General features: G+C 38.9%; 1 protein-coding gene across 3 annotated transcripts in view; it reads right to left on the minus strand.

Moving 5' to 3' along the window:
* Nucleotides 1-1,618: 1,618 nt before the first annotated feature.
* Nucleotides 1,619-23,179, minus strand: part of zeb1b (zinc finger E-box binding homeobox 1b) — a 55,612-nt gene continuing 34,051 nt past the window's right edge. For all 3 annotated transcript variants that reach the window (XM_052611531.1, XM_052611530.1, XM_052611532.1), the window contains 7 exons: nucleotides 16,769-16,936; nucleotides 9,714-9,869; nucleotides 8,227-8,429; nucleotides 7,710-7,821; nucleotides 5,615-7,293; nucleotides 5,276-5,456; nucleotides 1,619-4,344 (listed from right to left, as the gene is read on the minus strand). In XM_052611531.1, coding sequence (XP_052467491.1) covers nucleotides 3,635-4,344; nucleotides 5,276-5,456; nucleotides 5,615-7,293; nucleotides 7,710-7,821; nucleotides 8,227-8,429; nucleotides 9,714-9,869; nucleotides 16,769-16,936 — 3,209 coding nt within the window. In that variant the 3' untranslated portion in view covers nucleotides 1,619-3,634. The remainder of the gene's footprint in view (nucleotides 4,345-5,275; nucleotides 5,457-5,614; nucleotides 7,294-7,709; nucleotides 7,822-8,226; nucleotides 8,430-9,713; nucleotides 9,870-16,768; nucleotides 16,937-23,179) is intronic.

Below are 23,179 nucleotides of genomic sequence, written 5' to 3' on the forward strand. Positions count from 1 at the left end.
TGTATTTCTGTTTGTTAGCACATGCGGTGCAGTGTTAATATTCAGCCCCGTGTATTCTCAGCTGGATCAGAATAAAATAGCAGGATCAGGTTAGGTCATACAAGGTTGAGTAAGGGTTTGCAGTCATTTGTACTATTTAAATAAACAGAAATGCAATTTCCACATGCAGCAAATGCCTAAAATGAGAATCAGGTGCACTGCTGCACAGGTGCAAATGATTAGAAGCTCGTTAGAGGGTAAATGGAGGGGCACAGCCTTATATAAACATCAGAAACTTGTGGTCAGATTTGGTCTTAGCAGCTGAGGAGTGTGGCTAAATCATGCTGAGATCAAAAGAGTTTGAAAAAAGAAACTGCTGACGTTTGAGCAGCATTTCGAAAAGCCTTTCAAATGTTTGTCACTCCACTGTCCAAAAAGAGAGAGAAAAAAAAAAAATCAGCTGGATATTTATCCAGCCTTGGTGGTCTAGCCCAACTGCACTGAAGTCACTGTCTAACCTAATGAAACATGTGATGTCAAGATGGGAAAAGCTACTCTTCATATCAAGCTATGGAAGACTCTTACAGCATTAGCGTCGCTAAGCAGTTGCTGAGTGTTTTTAGTGTGTTTGTGGCTGTGGATTACTGCTTATTGGTCAAAGAGCCTAAAAACAATATTTTTAGTACTTTGCATGCAAAGTAACTGATAAGCAAGCTCTTTAACTTTGTTCTAAATGATATGCAATTAGAAGCATTCATCTAATGATGACTTTTAATGTGAACTTCTGCTGTGCTTATTCCACCTAGGAAAAAAGGATTTATTAAAATCAGGTGTGCTGAAACAATCCAATACAGGTCAAAATATTGATGAGGGAAGTCTCAGTGACTTTGTGAATGCATCATTAATCCTCATGCCACTCATGTCATTGAGTCCAGCACTCGGCTAAATGAACATGATTTTTAAGGAAAGGGTAATGTTTTGAGCACAGATGTTGGCTATTTGTCTTTGATTGTGCTATCTAGTAAATTTCCCAGGGGATGTTCTGTTCTCTCCTTCCATTCTTGGCTTGTTTCTGTGCTGTTGTCCATCAACTTTCAGCTACTGCTGGAAACGGGGCTCTCGTTTCATTCTGTGCACACATTTCCAGCATTAAGAGTGCTTTCCAGATTGTTCAGTGCTAAGTTGACATGGCACAAGGGTCATGAGATAGCTACACTGATTTTAAGTACAGAAGTGAAGAGTGTTCTTCTAAAATTGCATTAAAACGGAAACATCCAGGTGCCACAGAGCTCAAGAATATTCTGGCTTCTGCTTTAACAAAATTATTTATGGCAGTTTAACACATAAACACAGTGAGTCTATATTGCATACAGCAGAGGGTTAATCATGCATTACATCATTTTCAGACTTCATAGATTCATGTTTAGTTGCATTAATAATTCGTGCTCCCCATCCAAAAACCCACATGGCAACCTGATCCTCATCGATGGTTTTGGTTGGTGTTGAAGGATTGTATTCACAGTGAACGTCTCTGTATTTCCAATTTCACAATGTGACTAAATTCATGAAAAAATCTCAGGTTTATAGGTCTTGTAAAAAATAATCATGTGATGGAAATATTCTAGAAAAGCTGTAAATGTTGACTTCTTGAAGTATTTTATTGTGAGATGGGGGGGGTCATTTAAAAAAAAACAAACAATCAAACAAAAAGCTAGCACTAAAAAGGTTAAAACAGGGACATATAAAATACTTTTTTGCCTTGATGTAGACAAAGAGAGTTACAAATTGGCACAATAAAAAAAAAACAACACAATGATGATGTTTTGGCTTCATTAAAAGGGCAGCACAGTTTCATTGCGAAGGACAGTCTTTTGATACAACAGCAAGGACTCATGCGTGTATATCATACAATTCAGTAGCTTCAAAGTATAGTGGGGTAAGAGACAATAACATGAAAGTGATGTGTAAAAGCTAACAGCTCTGATATAGTTTAGGGGAGTTTTTTGTTTTTTCAAACAATGCATTTTGAAAATTTGAAAATAATACTTTTTTAAAACACTTTGAACTGCTAGAGTTCCTTCCCCAGCTTTGATTTCATTTATCTTCGAAATTATTCTTCATACTAAAATATATTATTGTATTAATACAAACTACAGTATTGTACACTACACTGTGTAATAAATAACCATAAAGAAAAAATACAAAAATAAGACACATAAATATAAAAGGTCTCTAAAACTAAAAATGTAAAGTTATAATGGTGAAGGATGTGAGGGGTAATACTGCCTTTTACAGAAAAAAAACAAAATGACAACAACAACAAAAAAACATTACATGATTTTCACTGAAACAAACAACAATGAAAAAAAAAACTTCATTACAAACGAGACAAAATTAATACTGATGGGTAAAAAGGCTGACGGAAGGAAACAAAAAAATTCTTCATTGATCATATCTGCCTACATTTGTTACCTGAAGAAAAATTATCGTGCAGCTAAAGATAACAAGAGAAACAAGTGCACCAAACAGCGGAAAAATACTTCAAGGCTGAAAAAAGAGCTGCTTTTGTCTCCTTTTTGCTCATTGATCGTCTTTCCTGAATTCTTGATGCAGTGTAGTCCTTACTGGATTGATCAAAAAAAAGAGGCAGTCTTGTCCTTAAGTCAGGACTAGTGGTTTAGGTGCAAGGGGTCCAAAATTTTGCTACCAAAATCAGAGACGGCATGAGCCCCACGCGAGTGTGCTGCACAGCACTGTCCAATGGCACTTCCAACATGCATGTTTTTGCATAAGGGTGGATGATGGGTGGGGAAGGGACTGATGGCGAGCACCTGGAACGTCTAAAACCAGCTGTCTGGGATTACTACGGGTTTTCTTTGATGTCATGGCTTTTTGGGATTCATTAAAGCCCTCCCACCATACCCACATCAATCTTTTAACATTTTAAGGCTCACAGTCCTTCTTGAAATGAGACTAGAGACAAATGTTGTGCTAGCGAGCACTTCGCATGGCTTGGGGAATAACGTCTGGGGCACTAATACTGGAAGGTAGACATTAAACAACACAAGGCCATAGGTGTTCCGTAGGTAAACCGGGAATATGGTAGTGCACAGGATACTTTTTTTTTTCAAATGCAAGAAAATACTGAGTTTCGTTCAGTGGCAATAAAAACGTATAGAAATCTCTCTCTCCCAACTGTACAGTTTTTGAGGGTAAACCGAGAGTGACAAAAAAATTAGTAATACTGATTAAAGAAATTGACCCAAGGCGTTTTAGTAATAAAACATTATTAGCCAAAACGTGTATCGCTTTCAGTTTGTATATGCGTCATTTTCTTTTTTGTTTTGCTCATTAAACTTTGCATTTATACAAACTATACTTAAAACACTGGAAATTGTCTTTATGTGGAAAAAGTAACTATTTCGTATTTATCAGGCACACCTGGGGGTTTATACACAGTAGTGGGTTTAAATGCAGCGTAAGAGCGGTCACGCGCTCTTCCTCATCTCATTCTCGTCTTAACGCAGTCAGTTCTCAGGAAGACAGAGAAACATCTGCGGATAGAAAACGTCCTTTTTGTTCCTTCAAATCAGTAACTTTGTAAAACAATGTCTTAAGGAATAAGGGTCGTAAAAACACAGTTGTGGCTTCTACTTCACTTCACGTCTCCATTCATAGTGGCTGTGTTTTCTTCATTTTCAATCCTTCTCTCATCATCCTCTGGGTTCTCTCTTTCTGTTGTGTCCTTCGTGTGTTCAAGAGTTCCTGTGTCCATGGCCTCCTGCGCCGATTGCTCCTCCTCTCCGTTTTCGTCTTCACATTCGTCCTGCATTACTACGACTTTCAGCGTCTGTCCGTCATTTTCCTCACTCTCGCCTTCCTCGTTACCATCTTCTTGTTCCGCCCCTTCCATCCTCTCTCCTTCCTGGTCTTCATCTGCTCCCTGGTCGTCTTCATCTCCCTCCTCTCCAATCTTGACCACCTGAATCTCATCCTCGTCCACTAAGCTCCCCGAGCCTATATCATCATCCTCCTCGCTCTCATCCTCTCTGGTACTACTCCCCCGCTCATCCGAATCCAGGTGGGAAGGGGGCGAGGTCGCTGTGCTGCCCGTCTGAGGCTGCCCCTCTCCAGTATTGTCCTCTTCCTCGACTCCCTGGCCTAGACCTTGACCTTTAGCCTCTTTCTTACAGTAGGAGTATCGGTGGTTCATGTGTTGTGAGTAGGAGCCAGAGTGGGAGAAGCGTTTTCCACACTTGTCGCATTGGTACGGCTTTTCTCCGGAGTGCAGGCGCAGGTGTTCTATTAGGTGGTGCTTGTGTTTGAAGGCCTTGCTGCAGATCCCACATTCATGAGGCCTCTTTCCTGCAAGAGATGAATTTGCACTTCATTAGTGTTTATCTTGGAGTACTTCACATTACCTGAGTATACATAGACATCCCAAAAAAATTCTGCGCAATTGGAAGTTTACAATAAATGTTTGTCAGCTGATCGAAATGTGTGATATATTAAATGGACTAATTTTCATCAAATATATCCATGTTTTAAATAAGCGCAACTTATAAAGGGTCCCAAACACGAAAAAAAAAAAAAAAACATTCTTGCAATCTCTACACGCAGCACTTAAAATTCCCCCACACCCAGCATCCAACCCTGGATCTTTAAGGCATTAAGAATTGCGTTACATGTTATGTAGCCATGGACAATAAAACCAAACATTGAATCAAAACAAGCTGTAGTGCACAAGACAGGCCAGTTCCACCAAGGCTTGGAAGTTTATAAACTGTGGCATTAGACAAAAAAAAGAGAGAGAGAGAGAGCGAAAAGACAACTTGTGGTTCAAGGCGCTGTGATGCCATTTGGATGAGTGCTGTTTACTTTTTGGCCAGGTATCTTAACAGTGAGAGGGGACCGGCTCTTGGCTTCACTAGCTTCTCATGTTTTTAAAGCAAAAGAGGGAGGGAGGAGTGTAAATTACTAACAGAGAACTGATGCAACAGCCTGGGTTCGGTGTGAGAAGGTAATGTATTTGGCCAGCGAATGAGGAAAAATAAGTCACCGCACCCTCCAACACGTGTAATATAACAGTGGTTGGAACTCGAAATTCAGTCCTGTTCCCTGTGTAATAGGTAAAAATCCTGCAATACAATGTATTTGGTCATAATTTCCCCTTCAGTATCACTTCAAATCATATTTTTATGAATGCCCAGTCATTTACGTATGAAGGAACACCTAAAAACAGGCTAAACTGCTTTCCTTACGCCTACTTTCTTCCCCTTGAGTGTAAGAATCCCACCTGTGTGTTCATATTTATGGCGGAGCAGTGAACTGCTCTTCTGGAAGATTTTGTCACACAGGTCACAGGCGTACAGGCCACTCTCCGTCCTTTTCATCTTCTTCCTCGTCGGCCCTGAGTCTGAGTCTGTTTGTTCTTCCAATGTTGAGGTGACCTCTGAACCCATTTCCTGTTTCTCTTCCTACATTGTGAGAAAAGCAGATCATTCTGATTTGAAATAATACTACCAAGGTAGATTTGTATGCACATACCCAGCTAAAATATACACGTTAGTTTGATGTTAGTTTGAGGCTAATGTTGGGAACTCCTGCTAACATGCAGTGAGTGTGGGGTCCTCACCTTGATGCCATTGACGTGTATAACATTCTTCTGTGGTGTGTCGTTCCCTGCTGGGCTGGAGGATGTAGTGGTGTAACTGTAAGTCAGCTGCGGAATCAGGATGGTCTGTTTAGTGGTGGTAAGTGCACGGAGACATTGCGCTTGTCCCTGGTCAGTGATAGCCAATAGGGTGGGCAGTTGAGTGGTCACGATGTTAATGGGATTGGCACTTGGTTGGCTGGCATATATGGCAGCATTGGTGCTTGCATTGCTGAGCAGTTCCTTTGTGCAAGTTAAATTCAGTGGCTCCTCTTGAGCCGAGTAAACAGTGTTTACGTGACCGCTAGCCACAGCAGCTGTAGCAGCAGATTTTGGTAGCGACAAATCGAGAGGTCCCTCGCCTTCCTCAAGAGTCCTGGCTGGGACAGGACCATCGGCCGATAGGTTTAATGGTGATGGGGATGTAGGGACACTCTCGATCCCATTCTCCCTAGCTGCTAGGCCCTCAGCTGGGCTACAGCATTCCCTCTCTCCTTGCTCCTCTGAGTTAATTTGCTTATCCAGCTCTGGTCTGGGTGATTCACCTCTAGTCCCATCCAAATCCCCAGGAGTGGTCTGCTCATCCTCAGCTAGGGGGGAGGAGGGATCTAGAGATATCTCTCCCAACTGCATCTTCTCAAACCACTTCTTCACCACCTCTGCTGGAAGACTGACAGACTCGGATATCTTTGCCAGCTCCTCCTTGGTGGGCTCGTTGTAAGCCTTGAGCAAGGAGAGAAGGTTCTTCAGGGTAGGCTGGCCAGGACACAGTCCTTCCTCTAAGTCTATCTTCCCATCAAGGTTTTTCCCATTTACCCTGTGTCCATCTTTACCACAGTGCTTAAGTGTTGTGTCATTGTGTAAAATGTTTTTCTTGTCCACAGTGATGGTGGTTTTGTCCCTATTAGTCTTGACCGTCAGGTCCTCTGGCAGCTTCTGTGCCTTGCAGGCTTCAGTGTTCAACACCAAAGGTTCCTTCTTTGGACTTTGAAGAAGTGCTTGGGCCTGTGAAGGGTCAAGACTGTAGTTGATGTAGATCTTCGCAGTGCCATCCTGATCTAAGATGGGAAGACTAATGGCCTGTATGACTTGCTGGGTTGCTTGGGCAATTCCCACCCCTCCTGCTCCAATGATTCCTGTCCCTGCTTGCTGCCCCTTAGCTTGCGTGCTTTCCAGCACTTGCCTGATGATGTTCCCATCCACTGCCACCTTCAGCACGTTCTGTAAGTCCCCCAGGTTGATGCTGATTGGGGATACTAGACCCACTGTTGGGAGCACAACAGCCTGTACAGCACCCTGAAGAGGGGCTGCCGCCCCTCCCTGGAACATGCCATTTATGCCTCTAGCAGATGGGGCCACCACCACAGGCTTGTACTCATAGTCCAGTGGCTCAGACTTGATCTGTGTCAAGGGAAGCTGTTCCTGAAGGGGTTTGCTATTGTCCAGTTTGTCTCTGACTTGGACACGGGCCGTGGGGGAAGAGGTTGGCAGGGATGGGGAAGAGCACTGAGGGGTCTTAGCAGCCCCGGTGGCGGGAGAAGTTTGCGGCCGCCCGTTTACTGAGATGAGGCCAATGCACTTCTTACTGCTGATGTGGGAACTGTAGGACCCGGAATGAGAGAAACGCTTCTTGCAGTTGGAGCACTCATAAGGCTTTTCTCCTACATAACACACACAATAAACAAATGAGGAAACCGACAATTCACATATTGCTTTTACTGTTAAGGACACATTGTGTGTTTCAGATCTGTAATGATCAAGACTGGTTGGTAAATCTCAAGTAAATAGATGCGTCATAGGTTGTCCTCAAAATAAACTACAAGGATAACTACTACAGAAAGGATTTTTATTTTTTTTAAACTGTAAAGACTATAAGAATAATGTGCAGTGTTTAACTCTCTTAGGAAGCCTTTGACAGCAAGTACTATAAGTACTTTGAAGTACTTGAATGTTGAATTGCCCTACAACTTTGTACAAAGTGAATGAATGCACACACATATGCATCCTTGCAAACAAACACACATACACAGAGGCACTGCAACATACACTACTCTAGCATATTTCAAGTAGTCCTCACCACTGTGGATGCGCAGGTGTTCTTTCAGGTGGTGTTTGTACTTGAAGGCTTTGCCACATTCAGTGCATTTAAACTTTCGATTCCCTCCTCCACCTGACTGAGTAACATGCCGCTAAAAATGTAAGAGAGAGTGTGTTAAAATCGGATGAACAATACTGCTGTAATTTATCTGTAAGTGTAAAATCTCACAAGAGGTGTGCTTGATTTTTAACAATATGCACTTAATGTAATATATAATGACAACATTAATATTTACAATTTACATCTTTTGGTAATTTTCAGTAAGTATTGCAAGAGTAATTTAACCCTTGTCCATTACTAATGTGTTAAATTCAACCATTTTGAGTCTGATTTTAAATATTTGCCTTTCACTACAACACACAACATTCTAAAATTGTTACCTTTCTCCTCCAGTTGGCCTCTAGAAACCATTTTGATCACTTTACATTTAACACGATTAACAAAAATGTATTTAAAACAAACTTCTTACAAACTTTACAGAATAAGGACAGAATACCTGTTCTCGGCCAGCTTTGTGTGCAGTCATGTGTCTGTCAAGCTGTGTTCGATAGGCAAATGTGTAGCTGCAGAGAGAGCAGCTGAAGTTGTCCTCGCTCTTCTCGTGTCTGTATTTAATGTGCTCCTTCAGTGAGGTGTAACGCTTGTAGCCACGAGAGCAATAGGGACATGTAAGAAGCTGAGAAAATGAGTCTGGCGTGCCTGAAAGTGAGAGAGAAGAGAGTATATTACATTTTTATTTTTAGTGACTCCTTTTATCTCTCTATCTCCTTTACTTCCTTAAAAGCATATATTTGAAACATGAAGAAAAACAAAGTTAACTATAGTTACAATAATTTACTGTGTTATTCAAATATATCTGAAGAGGTGTGCAGGTAGACTAATGTACTGTAAACAAGGGATTCCGGTTGCATGGATTTCTGGCATAGACGATTATCTGTGAAATGCGTGTGTGTGCATACAGATATGGATCAGTGCACTGGCAAATGAGAATATGAGAGTTAGGTAAGGATCTAGGTAAGGAGAGTTAGGATCTTTAATGTGTGACACTTCCCATCCTGAAATACTCCAGCATGAAGAGCTGAAGAACAGCAGCCAACATAAAAAGAACAAGGATTGGCAGCTGGGTAATCAAAGAAAGCCATGGTAACAAGGCAAATAATTATTTGAATAAACAATGCATTTCATAATTTAAAGGAACAACATGATGGTGAAGCCCATTACAAAGGCAACGTGAATAACAGGCCAGAGAAGATTTGACAGTGCATGTTAACAAAATAATAATGCCACGGTTGACACATCATACACTGTCATAATTTAATAACTTTAACTGAAATGCCATTGTAGTACATACAAATTAAGATGCACTACTGTCATATTTCACAAACCAGATGTGTAAATTTAAGGAAACACTTATCTATCTTATATATCTTGGTTTCTGACCAGCTCTCACACAGGTAACATATTACCTGTTAACAGGTAACATATTAACCTTCTCTCTCTGTTCAGGTGAAACATTCTGTCTCTAACACCGCAACAGGGATGTGAGAAAGTAGCTCAGGTATGGGAGATTTGCACAGGTGTTTCAGGTGTAACAGAAATCATTTCAGAGCCATTAGTGGTCAAGGAGAAGTGTGGCGGTTGTGTCGCTCTCCATATGTGGGTTTCGAATGGCATGTGCATACAGTTGCAGGAAACAGATTGTGAACGCTTGTGTCTTCTGAATAAATGTCTCAAAAAAACATTAACAAAAATACACTGATTAAGAATGAGCAAGATGAAATTGTGAATTTGCTATCCAGAAGAAGCTTTGTCTGATATTAGCCTTGCTTTTATAAAAAAAAATTCAGCGCGTAAGATTTGTTGACCCAGAAATCCATCGCAAACCCAAGGGTTCACATACTTTTGCAATTGCATTTATATTCATCTTGCGTGATGTTACCTGATGAAGTGTTTACGATGTGTGTGTGTGATGCGTGCATGTACCATTTTCATCATGTCCGCTGGTTTCTGGCGTGCCCTGTCGCGGTTCGTCTTCTGGAGCCTCCGGGAAGATGACGGTCGTGTCTCCTTGCTGGAGCATCTCCTCAACCAAAGCATCTCTGCTCCTCTCATCCTCATCTGACACACACTCCTCTTTCACTGCAACACACACAAATACACACTTACACTGATGCTCACCGCTGGGTCTGTGGACAGAATATCAGTCATATGATACGGCCCAATGCACAATAAAAATATAAAGGATGAGTCATTTGAAAGAGAGCAAATAACAGCCAAAATACTTAGTGGTGACCCACTATTAAACAGTACATTAGCTAAATACTCTAAATAAGCTTTAAATACATAGTTTCATGTACATGGGTATGTAAACCCACAAAATAGTCCTGTATTGCACATTTACCTATTAAAAGCAATTGAAAAAGAAATGACTCTGGTGCAGCTAATTCAATTTTGGGCTTAATGCACAATCTGAGCTGAACGTCCCCATTAAACAAGCTTCTTTAATTTGAGAAATGTTCTCTAATTCTCTTTTGCTAACAAAGGAAAGATTGGCTGAACTAACGATTGCAAATGAACAAGTAAAGGCTTCGGGAGAAACCCAGCTCTCGGGCGGCAGACTGTGCCTTAGCAATGTGCTCTCTCATGCGTATGCCGAAAATGAGACCGCAATGTCAGCAATTACAACTAATGGCATTTGCTAGCGAGTCAAAACAACATTCGGAAACACCTGAGGACATTTGTGCATTTGTGTGTCGGAACGATTTAGGGGTTCCTGCAATCTGTTCAGACAAAAACAAAATGAAGAGGTGTTTTTTTTGTTTGTTTGTTTTTGTTTGTCAGTGTTCTGTCGCTCGTTCTTGCTCTCTTTCTCAGCAGCTCTTTTTGTAGTGCACTCTTCTCTCGTCAGCAGTGATGTCTACATAAAGGACACTGATTTACACCAACACTGTTTATTTGTCTGATGTGTAGATTTTTCTCCCCACAGTATAGACGGATGTCCTTGGTTCTATAGAAAGATGAAACATATCCTGTCATCAGTGTTGTTTTATTTATTTTTATAATCATTTTTTTTGTCACTTTTGTTTTTTAAAATGTATATTTAATTGTCAATAGTTATTCGCTATTATTTAATACTAATTCATTATTTCCCATTAACATTAAAATTTGCGTTATTTTTAATTTATTAATAAATGTACATTAATGAATTATAAATGTATAAAAAAATTATTTTAGTCCATTACAGAGCGCCGCATATGACATGCAAGAAAAAAAAAACAAATTTGTGTGCACGATTTATTAATTCGTTCCCTAAATGTACTAAAACGTGCACACGATTACTATTGCTTTCCCTTGATTTGCTATTGCGTTCACTCGATTTGCTAAATCGTACGCACGATTTAGCAAATCGAGGAAACGAATTAGTAAATCGTGTGCACAATTTATAAATCGAGTGAACGAAATAGTAAATCGAGGGAATGCAATATCATGTGCACGTTTTAGTTCATTAAGGGAACGAATTAGTAAATCGTGCACACAATTTAGTCTACTATTTTTTTTTTTTTTTTTGCATGTCATGTCATGTGCAGGGCTCTGTAGTCCATTCTACTCTGATTGAAATGCCATGACTTTAGTTTATGGTGATGTCCATAAATAGAAACATTTATTAATTCATTACATGCATCCAGTGTTTAACATGAATCAAGATTAACAAAATACAAATGAATCTAAAAACATTTGAATGTATTATTAATATCTTGCAGTGTTTTAGTTATCTCATCGTACTGAAGTTATTTTTTTCATTATGATAAAATGATCCTATTTTGATTTAAATCTGGTCAACAAACATTTTTGTCAGTAATCATGTAAGCAGGTACAAGAATAAGAGTAATAGAAGACTTATTTTACTGATTCATTTACATAACTACGTTCTTGCCATTTACAGATACAGACAGAAAAGAACATGAACTCACTGAAAAAGATTTACTTCATTAAAATGATCGGATATCATGATCTCCAGTGATTTAAATGGCAAATGTTTCAGTAGGTCCCTCCCAAACATTCTTGTGTGGTTTGAATTGTGTTGAAATCTGGGTGTAAGATGTTCAGCTAGTGAAGGAACAGATGATTACCAGAGCTCTTGCTCCGAGCTTTGCCCTGCACTACACAGCCATCACAGCACGCTGTTGTCAAGACATCACAACACAGCTGTAGCTGTGACAATCTCACATTATAAGTGATCCAGAGATAGACACATGAATGTTAGTGGGGCTTGATGAGAGTGTCTCCTTCCTCATTCTAAACTCTGATCTACACTACAACGTTTCTAAGAAACATACATACCACCTCATTATTAATGTCCCGTGACATCTTGTGCGAAATAATATCCACTCAGGCCTTACAATAAAAATCGTAGACAGAGGCGGACAGATAGTCTTGTGATTGTACAACAAGCTTCAACTTTCTTTAAAGATAATTAAGATACTTCTTGTTGTCTAAGCTCAGTTAAATAGCTAACACGTTTATATGCATGTATATGATCATGTATGACATCCTGAACTTGTTAAACACATTAAAGGGTGAAGTCTGATGAAGTGTAAGAGTGTTATGTGACGGGCTTGGTTTGATTTGAGGATGACGCACTAGTTAGAATATTAGAACTGGGTCACATGAGAGTAAATCTCAGCCAGTTTACATATTTACTTTAACACAGATGATTAAGTAGAGAAAATGAAGACATATGCACATAATATCTTGTGAGGTTCTGTATAGTTCCACTATCCATTAAACCCACTAATAAAACCGTTACGGGTGAATATAGCATTATCACTTAAGCTGAATGTAAACCAATTCATGTGACACTATAGACGAGTAATGGCTGAAAAGTGTTTATATTCATGTTATATTTCACATATTTTATGTCAGAAAACAACTGCAAACGCTGCAAATATATCTCATCGTTCAAACAAGGTTTGTGATGAGACCATTCCATCTACATTTAGCATTAATGTTAAGAGCATTTTAAAACAAACATTTAAAAAACAGCAAACTTTGAAATGACTAGTTAGGGCCCGAGCACCAGTGGTGCCAGGACCCGCTTGGAATTGCTCCGTTTATTAACTTTGTTTTCTGTTTATGATGAGAGCATTTTGATTATAATGTACTTGTACACGTTTATTTATTTTATATGCTGTTTGTGCAGCAGCAATATGTTTTAAATACTCATAGCACCATATGGGCTTTAGTTCCTGTACTTGCTTGCAGCAGCAGCGATAATCTACAGATACAGCATTAACCAACAGAAGAACTATTCCGCCACGACCAAATACATTAACATCGTCATATCCACTACCATGCTAAAATCTTCCTAGAGTTCTCATTATAGAAATATATGTATAGTCCAGACCTCTGTTGGGAAGGTAATAAAGAGACTGGACCTCTTGAAACTTTAATTGAATACCCCTGGTATAAACCCTCAGCCAGCACTACATTTCCCAGAATTCACCAGTTTCACTTTTCCTGATTAAAGTTCTGGTGAGATTTCCATTAGGAGTCGAGCACTTACAGCACTGTCCCCAGTTACCAATTTTGGTAGCACTTTATTTTACAGTCCTGTTCCTCGTGTACATACTATGTACTTATTATAGTAATTGCAATAACTATGTAATAACTAGGTACTAACCCTGAACCTTACCCCTAAACCTAACCTTACCCCATTGTAGTTACCTTGTGTTACCAGACCTTTCTTAGATAAATACACTGAAAGTACACTATAAGTACATGTTAGTACACGTACGGTAAAATAAAGTGCCACCCCAATTTCTCCATCACCATATCCTCATGCACTTTAAAGGGCTCAGGAACTGCATTTTTTTTTTTTTTTTTACTTTTTTTTATAATGTTCTCTGAGGGTTCGTATACAACATAATAACATAATAATAGTCAATTTTCTATCCTGTTTTTGAGCCTTTCTGCAAAACAGTCTGTTTTTACAGGCGGGGCACATTTAAGACTTAAGTAAATGCCCACTGCTATGATTGGCTAAAAGTTTTGCTTATTAAAACCTAAAAGTCAAATATAGAATCTCCCTATCCAAACATAAATCTCCCTAAAAGTAAAAAAATAAGGTAAGCCCACCAGCCATATTTCTTGTTCCATTATGCTAGGTGCCTCTGCTCACCACATTACATAAATGGCTTATTCCTAATGCCTGTTCCAGAAACGTGTGGTTAAATTACAGGGAAATAGAGTGGCATGACATGTTGAATTGGCTATGCGGCATCACTATCCATACCACAGTAATCATGTATTGGTTTATGGAATATTTACCCCATTAATGACTGCAAGAGGAGCGTTTTCATCTCAGAGAACATGTGAGCTGACAGTGAGCGAGCGGCCAGTCATCTGATCGTGAAGAGAGAAGCGTAGAAAAATAGCTTGGATGGAGGGAAAGTAAAAGCAGAGGTTGGGGTTGAGGTAGAGGGGTGCACAAGAATTGTAGCCTTAAAACAAACACGCACAGAGAGACAGACATACGGTCTCTAAGATACTCTAAAAGAGATTGCTGCCAAGATAAAAAGAAAGAGAAAAGAAAATAATGAAAGGTGTGGGGTAGCCAGAAATGGAGAGTGAGAGTTTTACTGATAGCGCTGAACCATTATGGCTAGTGGCTGCTTTACAGCCCTGAGCTCTATGAATGATGGGAAGCTTGAACAGAGAAGTGTATATAACTCAAACACGACATCTGAGAACAGCGGACAATGCACATTACATCTTGCAAGACCAATTTCTCTATGTGACACACCTCGTAATGGCTCGTATATATGGGCCTCTTGCTCCAATGGAGAGGGAAAAGCAATGAAATCAAGAAGAAAAGGTGCAACAGGTGCTTGAATCCTGTGCTGTAACATGTTAAAAGGAAGAATTCTGGGAAAACATTAGAGACTCACAACCACAATTCATTCAAAGCTACAACAAAGCAGCAACAGGCAGACAAAGAAAGACTACAAAGAGACGAAGGTGGTATGGAGTTAAAAAAAAAGAAATGTATGAGAGAGAAAGAGAGACAGAGCGTGTGTGTAGTCCCTCTCTCTTAACTCGGGTTTCTGTGAAGTGTTTAATGTTTGGAGAGCTCTGCCAAAAACAATGACTTTCTACTTCACCGAAGCTCTATCCTGCAGAGAACTGACAGAGAAGCCGGGAGAGAGGAATGAATGAATGAATGAATACTGGCAGAAATGAAAATGACAGAGGACTATGAATTTCTGGGGCAGTTGCTGTGGTTATAGTGGTGGTATATTACCTGCCATGATGCCTGCATCCCGCAACACTAAGCTTAATGCACAATAGCACCCTGGTAGCTCACACACAACAGACTTTGTGTTCATCTCTTCCAGCATTAACAATCCCCACACTGCAGGCAATATATATTAGCCCAGGAACAGGCGAACTGCCTTTCGTCGAAAGCAAAAGAGTTCTATTGTATCCCAGTCACCCTTAATCATGCCTTATTATCCAGATGGAGCCATGGAAGTATGTATTTTCTGAAGGAAATACCTGTGCTTGAAAGGCAGCAAAGGAATGGTGTCAATTAGTGTCTGTAAAAGAGATTACGCTTCACGTTCCCTTAAAATAACATAAAACCTCCAAGTATTATTGAAAAAAGAATCTTTTTTGTAAAGTCAACTAGTTTAATTGACACATATGATAAAGGGGTTAGTTATTTATTTCTTTTAATTTAAAGGTTTTCCACAAGTTTGAATACACAGCATTCAGATTTTTTTCTTTTACTCAATTTCTTTTATTTTTGCACTACTGTTTTATTGCTGTTTTATGAATTTAAAATGTTTCTGGAAGAAATATTTTATGTTAACCAGTGGTCCATTTATTTAATCAAGATACAATAAAAACAATAATGTATAATAGTATTACACTTTAAAATAACTTATTTTCTAATTCTTTTTAACTTTTTATATATATATATATATATATATATATATATATATATATATATATATGTGGCGAGTGGGGCGGGGCCGAGAGGCGTGGGAACGAGGAGTGAGGCCAGGTGTAGTGATTGGAGATGAGCTACACCTGCGCCCCACCGCCAGTATCGAGTCCCACGTAGGAGATGGAAGGATATAAAACTGGATCGACTATAGTGAAGGACGAGAGAGGACCAGGCCTGGGACATATTTTATGTGTTTGCTTTTTATTTGTGCGCACCAGTCGGCCGTGAGGGGCTGGTGCGCCGTTTTGTATTTATTTTAAATATTAAAATTATGTTTTGATTGTGTGCCGGTTCCCGCCTCCTTCTTCCCGACGACTATGGAGTTTGTATCGTTACAGTATATATATATATATTTTTTAAAAATGTTTATATAATTTATTCTGGTAATGATAAAGCTGAATTTCCAGCAGTCCAATATTCAGAGTCTTCAGAAATCATTCTAATATGCAGATTTGGTGCTCAACAATTATTTCTAATTATCATCAATGTTATAAATTGTTTAATGTTTTTGTGGAGACAGTGATGCCTAGATTCTTAATGAAAATAAAGTTCAAAAGAACAGCATTTATTTAATTAAATCCCTTGTAACATTATAAATGCCTTTACAATCCCTTTTGATTTGAATTTTTAATTCTTTGTCGTCTTTGCAGAAGACAGAAGTCTTTTCCCTCCTGTTTACAGAAGTTGCATCTTTAAATTCATCCCCTTTAAAGCATCACAGTCACAGCCACACACATTCAGACAGACGCCTTAGGCTGTTGCGTCACTTCTCGCACTGTTTTTGGAGCATCCTGCCACAGGCCTGCATTTTTAAGACAACGTGTCAATTTAAAAATAGTCTAACTTTTAAAATATGCACCTTGAGACACCTTCATTCTGTTCTATCTACTGTAGCTGTTTCTGAACACATAAAGTTCCTTATGCAAACAATCCCTGAGAAACTAGTCTGATCAGGATCAGGTGAAACTGAAATGACACTCGATAAATACAGCTTTCTTTCCAATGATATATGACAATGGGGCAGACTTACCATCATCCCATCTACTGTCAGGGTCGACGGTCCCATTAGGGTCCTCATCAGGGGCCACACTGTCACAGTCAGCCCCGTCCAAGAGACTCCCTTCCTCCTCCACGATGTGAAGCTTATCTTCATCATCTGAGTCTGACTGGCCCTCCAGCACATGACTGTAGTTACTCACTGCAGAGACACAGAGAAAACACAACACTTCAAGAATATGCTAACATGTGGAGCCTGCAAGTGCTTGCAAACCGCAGAAGCCTTGATGAAACCTTTGAAATTTGGAAAGACGCTGCTGGTGAAAATGACTTCAAGATTAAAGAGGGACACAGCGGCTCAGATGAAACCAATTGTTGAAGCAGGAGAGACGACTGAAGAGATGTAGAGAGATGAAGTGTTCTTAAGGGAATAATTCAATTAAATGGCAAATAATAGTGGAGCAGCTCTTGCGTTTTTCAGTGAGCCAATGAAACAAGACAAAGATCACTTGAAATTGAATGGATGAATTAGAAGGGCTCGTGTTGAAACCATTTGTGGCCACACGGTCCACAGTCAGACGGTGCATTACTAACATGTAACGACGATCAAGCTGCTGTAATCATGAGATCATTACACTAGAATTCTACAAACATATCTTCTTATAGATGTGCATTTGTAATGATTAAATGCTTTTTTACTTTCCTGACAAAGAGGAGGTACAGGTTGACCTCAATTTCAGCAGCACAGGAAAGAGAAGGAGAGATCGAGCTAAAACACCATTGATTTTCTGTAACAGGCCAGAGACGGCCTTAATTAGTAATGTGTGTGTTTGCATGCTAGGCTAAGTGTGATTGTGCATTCTATTATTAGAACAGAGGATGACGGCGAGGTAAGCTCACCTAACACGTTCTCATTGTTAAAGGTAAGTGCCGGCAAGGACAAGGCCTCTAATGGAGCAGGCATAAATCAAGCAGAAGTTGAGCGCTTAGATTTATAAATTCAGCTAAAAGAGAGACTTTTCAAACCTAGCGACGGGAAACATTCAGTACTTCCATACGTCTCGGATTGAAGAGTTTGTGGCCACCTGAGGTATCTGTATTATTTGGAAATATCACACAATGAATATGATGCAAGGGAAGGGTAGTGATTATTATCGTAGTATGTGTGAATCCTTGTTGACCGTACACAGCATGTCAGTATTTTTTATTTGATTTTTTTTTGCAGGGAAAGGAATAGGTGTGGCGAAAAACTTTCCTCCTCCTCTTCTCTCTCTATTCCTTTTGCTGTTCTCAATCTCTGTCATTCTTCTTTTCCACTCATCTAAGTACCTCTCTCTCTCTCTCTCTCTGGCCAAATCAATTTTCCTTTGAGAGGAGCAAAGTCAGCAGAGGGGCTGGCCGTAGATTCTCACACACACACACACACACACACACACACACACACACACACACACACTTCTCTTCATGCGCTTATCTGGCACATTTACATTCAGCTGATTTTGTGCTTTTTGTTGCAACTCTCTCTCTCTCTCTCTCTCTCGCGCTTTCACACTCTCAATCTTCTTTTATTTCTCCGGCCTGTGCTTTCATTCTCCACCTGTTCTGTGCATGTACAAACCTCTTAACCTCTTTCTTTCTCTCTATCTCATGCTCCATCTTTGGTTTTAAGGTCATGGATCACAGCAAATACCTGTGGTATGTCTATATTATGTACCTGAAAGTAGAGTCTCAATGTAGCGGTGGTTGGAAAAAAGCTGTATATAACAAAATGAAAAGGAAAAAAAAAGCCGTACAGTCATATAGATAGACACATCGCTCACTAGTCACAAGTTCTATCAAACCTGATGCACGGATCAGCACAACAGTCAATTCGGTGTACTGTGAAGGAGATGCTACCAATCCCATCAGGCTGTTCAGCAGAGGGAAGCAAACGGTGTGGTTAGTAGTCAGCAGAAGTAAGAAGTAAAGGGACAGCGGAGAGTGTGTGAGCTCACTGTGAATGATCCATGACAAACAGCCACGAGCCTTGTTCCGCCGTTCCACATGAGAGATTTCATTACAGCCTTCAGGAGGTACACACAGGAAAAGTGACTAAATGAACGCTTTACCAAGAAAGGAATAGCTCACATCATGCTGGAGCTGTAAGCTAAAACTTACAAACTCTACTAAATAAAAATGCAAGAGCGAAAAGTCAGAGCTAAGAAAAAAAAAGTAAATCAATGAAATAAAGATTACTTATACTTTAAATAATTTTTCTGTCCCTTATAGGTATTTTCTGGTCAGAAATAAAAAATAAAATAAAAATCTGTTTTTTTTTTGTGAAAAATAATTTTCTTATTTAATAATTTATCCTTTGAATTTCTGCTTTACTTTGTAAAGCTGCTTTGGAACAATATTTCTTGTGAAAAGCAATATACTAATAAATATGCATGGATTTGTTTTTAAACAGAACTTAAATATTTAATACATTAAATGAAAAGTATACATTTTCTGGATCATATTTGAATGATTTGTTTGGATTTATTTAGTCTAATGACAATAAAAAAAAAGCCAATTTAATAAACAGGAAACTACTACATTTTCAAAAGTTTGCGGTCAGTAGGACTTTTTTTTTTTTAAGAAATGCATATTAATACATTTATTTAGCAATAATGCATTAAACTGCTCAAAACTTAATAATGCATCCCGCAACAATAATTTGACCACAAAAATACAAAATATTAAGCAACACAACTATTTTTAACATTGATAATAATGTAAAAAAAAAAAAAAAACATGTTTCTGGAGCACAAAGTCAGCATATTACAATGATTGCTGAAGGATCATGTGACACTGAAGACTGGAGTAGTGGCTTATTTCCTAAACCGAAAGAACAGGAAATGATGTGGGAAAGGCATACTGAACTACAGCTCACTGTATTTTTAGCATGCATGCTAAACACTAGGCAAGGCTCTACTATTACTACTCCGTTATATAAATGCTTGATCTTTGCATGTGTGGTCGGCATGCACAGCACTATGAATATGTCAAATCAGCCAGTGAAACCATTAGCCTAATGAGTCTACATTCCTACTAGTCAATCAGTTTTCCAGCTATGCCTCCTCTATGGATTTTACAATGAACCTAGTGAAGTGATATGTTGACTGGGCAAAAACTGGCCTCCGATCTGCTGCTCTGTAATACCTGTATGATAAAGGCTGAATTCCCAGAACTCCAGGTGACTCTCAGGAGTTTCTATTTAAAGCAAACACAATTGAAACCCCTTAACACCCCCTAGGGCATTGCAGTGACATCTGTCGAGGCACACCGATAAATGCCTGTAAAAGCAATCACTAAACAAGTACACATTTTCATCGCGCCTCATCTGGGCAGAGCTTAACGGCTAGTTAGCAGTACAGTACATCAAAAATATGGAGCCTTTAAATAATAAATTGAGCCTTCACCCATCTAAACTCCAGCTCAGATAAAAGACACATGAGACTCTGAGGCAGACTAGAGTTATTGATTTGTCATTTAGGAAGGTGAGCTGCAGGTTTCCAATGAGTCTTTGCCACTAAGAACATTCTCATCTGCTACTTGCCCTCTCAATCTCTATGTAGAGGTTATTTAAGAACCGGCACGATGTGATTTAGAGAAGTAGGACATGTTACTGGATCAAAATTAACAACAACATCTAGCAATGTACGGATATGAAAATTTCCTACTATATTGTCCAAACAAATTTGTAAAAATCTAAAAACAAAATGAAATCATTTTAGATGCTACGATGACATTTAGGTGTCAAAAAAAAACAAAAACAAAAAAAAACAATATTCAGCATGAAAATTGATATTCATTTTAAAAAAGGATTACATATTACAGTTATTAACATAAGTATTCTTCAAGATTAACTTTAAGGAAGCATAAGATAAGTATAAATGTAATCTAAATGTAAAAATAAGGGAAATGCGTATAATGATAATCAAATTTACAATGTTAAAAGATAAAACAAGAATAAATTACATTTTTAAAAAATATATTACAATTGGAAATATACAGTAATACAGCAGCTTTTACTGTATTTTTGATCAAATAAATGCAAAAAATCTTACCATCCCCTAACCTTTAAACATTATAAATATCCTATAAGAACCTAATATACCGATTAAATAACACATATCGTACTGATATATTGTGCATCGCTACTAATGTATTGAAAACATGAATGTATTAAAAATATAACTCTTCTGCATTTTGCATAGTTTGCGATTTTAAGAAGATACACAGAATTAGCTCGTAAGAATCAAATGTACAAAAAGAACAAACCGTGTGTTAAATCTTCCATCTGGAACACTCTCTGCAGAACATATTAATCACTGTGGCCTGTGGTGTAAGAAAATAATCGCTGGGGCACACTGATACCTCGCTCAGGATTCTGGTCATGGGATTTATCGCCAATGAAGGGATCTTGAGGGGGGCACAAGAGCAGTAAATTACAGCATGCTTTCCTCTTCACGGCGACAGCCACGTTTACCTCCCAGAGTCTTGAGCTCTGCATTGCTGTTTTTTTTTCACCTTTGTACGGAAAGTAGCAGGTTCTATATCTGTAAGTCTGCCTGAATCAACACATGACAACACGAGGTGGCCTGTAAATTGGGTTTCCATTGCAAACACTGTTGTCTTTGGGTCTTAGGTACATATTTTTTTTTCCAAAGCTATCTTTGCGGCGAGAGAATGGGTGTTTGTTTTAGGAGGAGGTTACAGTAAGAATGGATAGTTAGGTTTTTCGTTCGTTTGTTCGTCCAGGAGTGCGAGTGCTTCTAGTTCGCTCCTCCAACCCTATGAGAGAAGCTATGCGTGGAATGTCCAATCATAACACTCTCCCTTGAGTGGCTCGAACCATAACGACAGATCGCTGTGTCAGCTTTTTTTTTTTTTACCTTCATTACAACAGGCACATACTGCACTGTTGCTTTTCAGCTGCAAAGACTAATTAGTGGTGCTTGCTAAGGAAGCCGTCACTGTTACTGTTGCTCTTTCTAGTGTTAGCTATTTGAACAAAACTCTAAGATAGAGATAGATTTTCAAAACCGATAATTAACGTTTTGTTTGCTTTTTGCAAAGTCAGTTACATACTTGATAATGTCACTCACACATTGTTTAAACAACAATTTTAAAATATTGTAGACAATAAATATCTCATGCCTTGACATGCAATTTTTGTCTGGAGCCACCTAGAATGTCCGAGCAACTGACTAGAACCTCACTGCAACTCACTAAAACTACCCATAAAACTTAAGCTACAGCTGAGTAGCACTTAAGAATCCACTCAGAAGTCATAGCGAGAATCTAGTTAGTATCTACAAGCTATTTTGTAATACAAGTACCAATAGAGAGGATGATGGGAAATCAAACCTGCTAAGTGAATTGATCGCGATGGATGTTCCTGTCAATAACTGTAAAGTTTGTAACTATAGCAGCTCTAATAATTATAAAACGCATAGCTGGATTTGTGATGGTTCGAAGTATAACACACAGAATCAGCGTTGGAGGATTGTAGACGCACCCTACGCTAGAACTTAGCTACATATAAATCGAAGCTTCAATACACACAAACACACACTTCTGCTCTAATCTTGAGCTAGAGGTGTTCAAAAAATGAAAACTAACAATGCACAACTGGAAAAACCAAGTAAAGCCTTCTGGACCATAGATGCTCTGACTGAATGGCAATCCTTTATCACGTACAAACTTTGTTTTCACTGGCAAACACACACACACACACGGTGCTTCAAACCACATCCCCACCCAGCATTCTTTTCTCTCACACATACACTAACCACAACAAGACAGAGCCATTACATCAAACAAAAGCCTGTCACCACACATATGCGAACCCACTCCTGAGAAAGACTCGGATTCCACATGCGGCCCGTATCATTATGTTTCTGTTTTCAGAGGCTGGGCTTCGGGCTGCACGCTCTGCTATGAGCTGTAGGGGGCAACCTGTTCCCAAGGAGACGTCACCGAGGCAACAGAGGCAGATGGAACACTGCATGGTCCTGTTTGCAATGCATTTAACTTCATGTGATGTTCCTGATGTCAGAGATGACACGAGATGGGAAAACTAGAGACGTGCTGGCAGTCAAATTCCAGCCGATACCAATAAGCCGATAGTTAGTTTTATTTGAAAAGAGTTTTATTTTTCATTTGTACATGGTCTTTAAAATAGACACAAACCTCTAATAATAATAATAATAATAATAACAATTTTGTGTTATTTCATTCTATGTAATATTGTTATTGTCACATATTGCATTATTTGTTTAAAATATGATTATATGTTAATAATAATAATAATTATTATTATTATTATTGTTGTTTTTGCTTTAACAATTGTATAAAAATTAAGATTAAAACATATTACTGTTGTAATTTATACCTGTACTGCATAATACAGTAATTA

The sequence above is a fragment of the Carassius gibelio genome, chromosome A12 (genome assembly GCF_023724105.1).
Source record: "Carassius gibelio isolate Cgi1373 ecotype wild population from Czech Republic chromosome A12, carGib1.2-hapl.c, whole genome shotgun sequence".
Classification (NCBI taxonomy): domain Eukaryota; kingdom Metazoa; phylum Chordata; class Actinopteri; order Cypriniformes; family Cyprinidae; genus Carassius; species Carassius gibelio.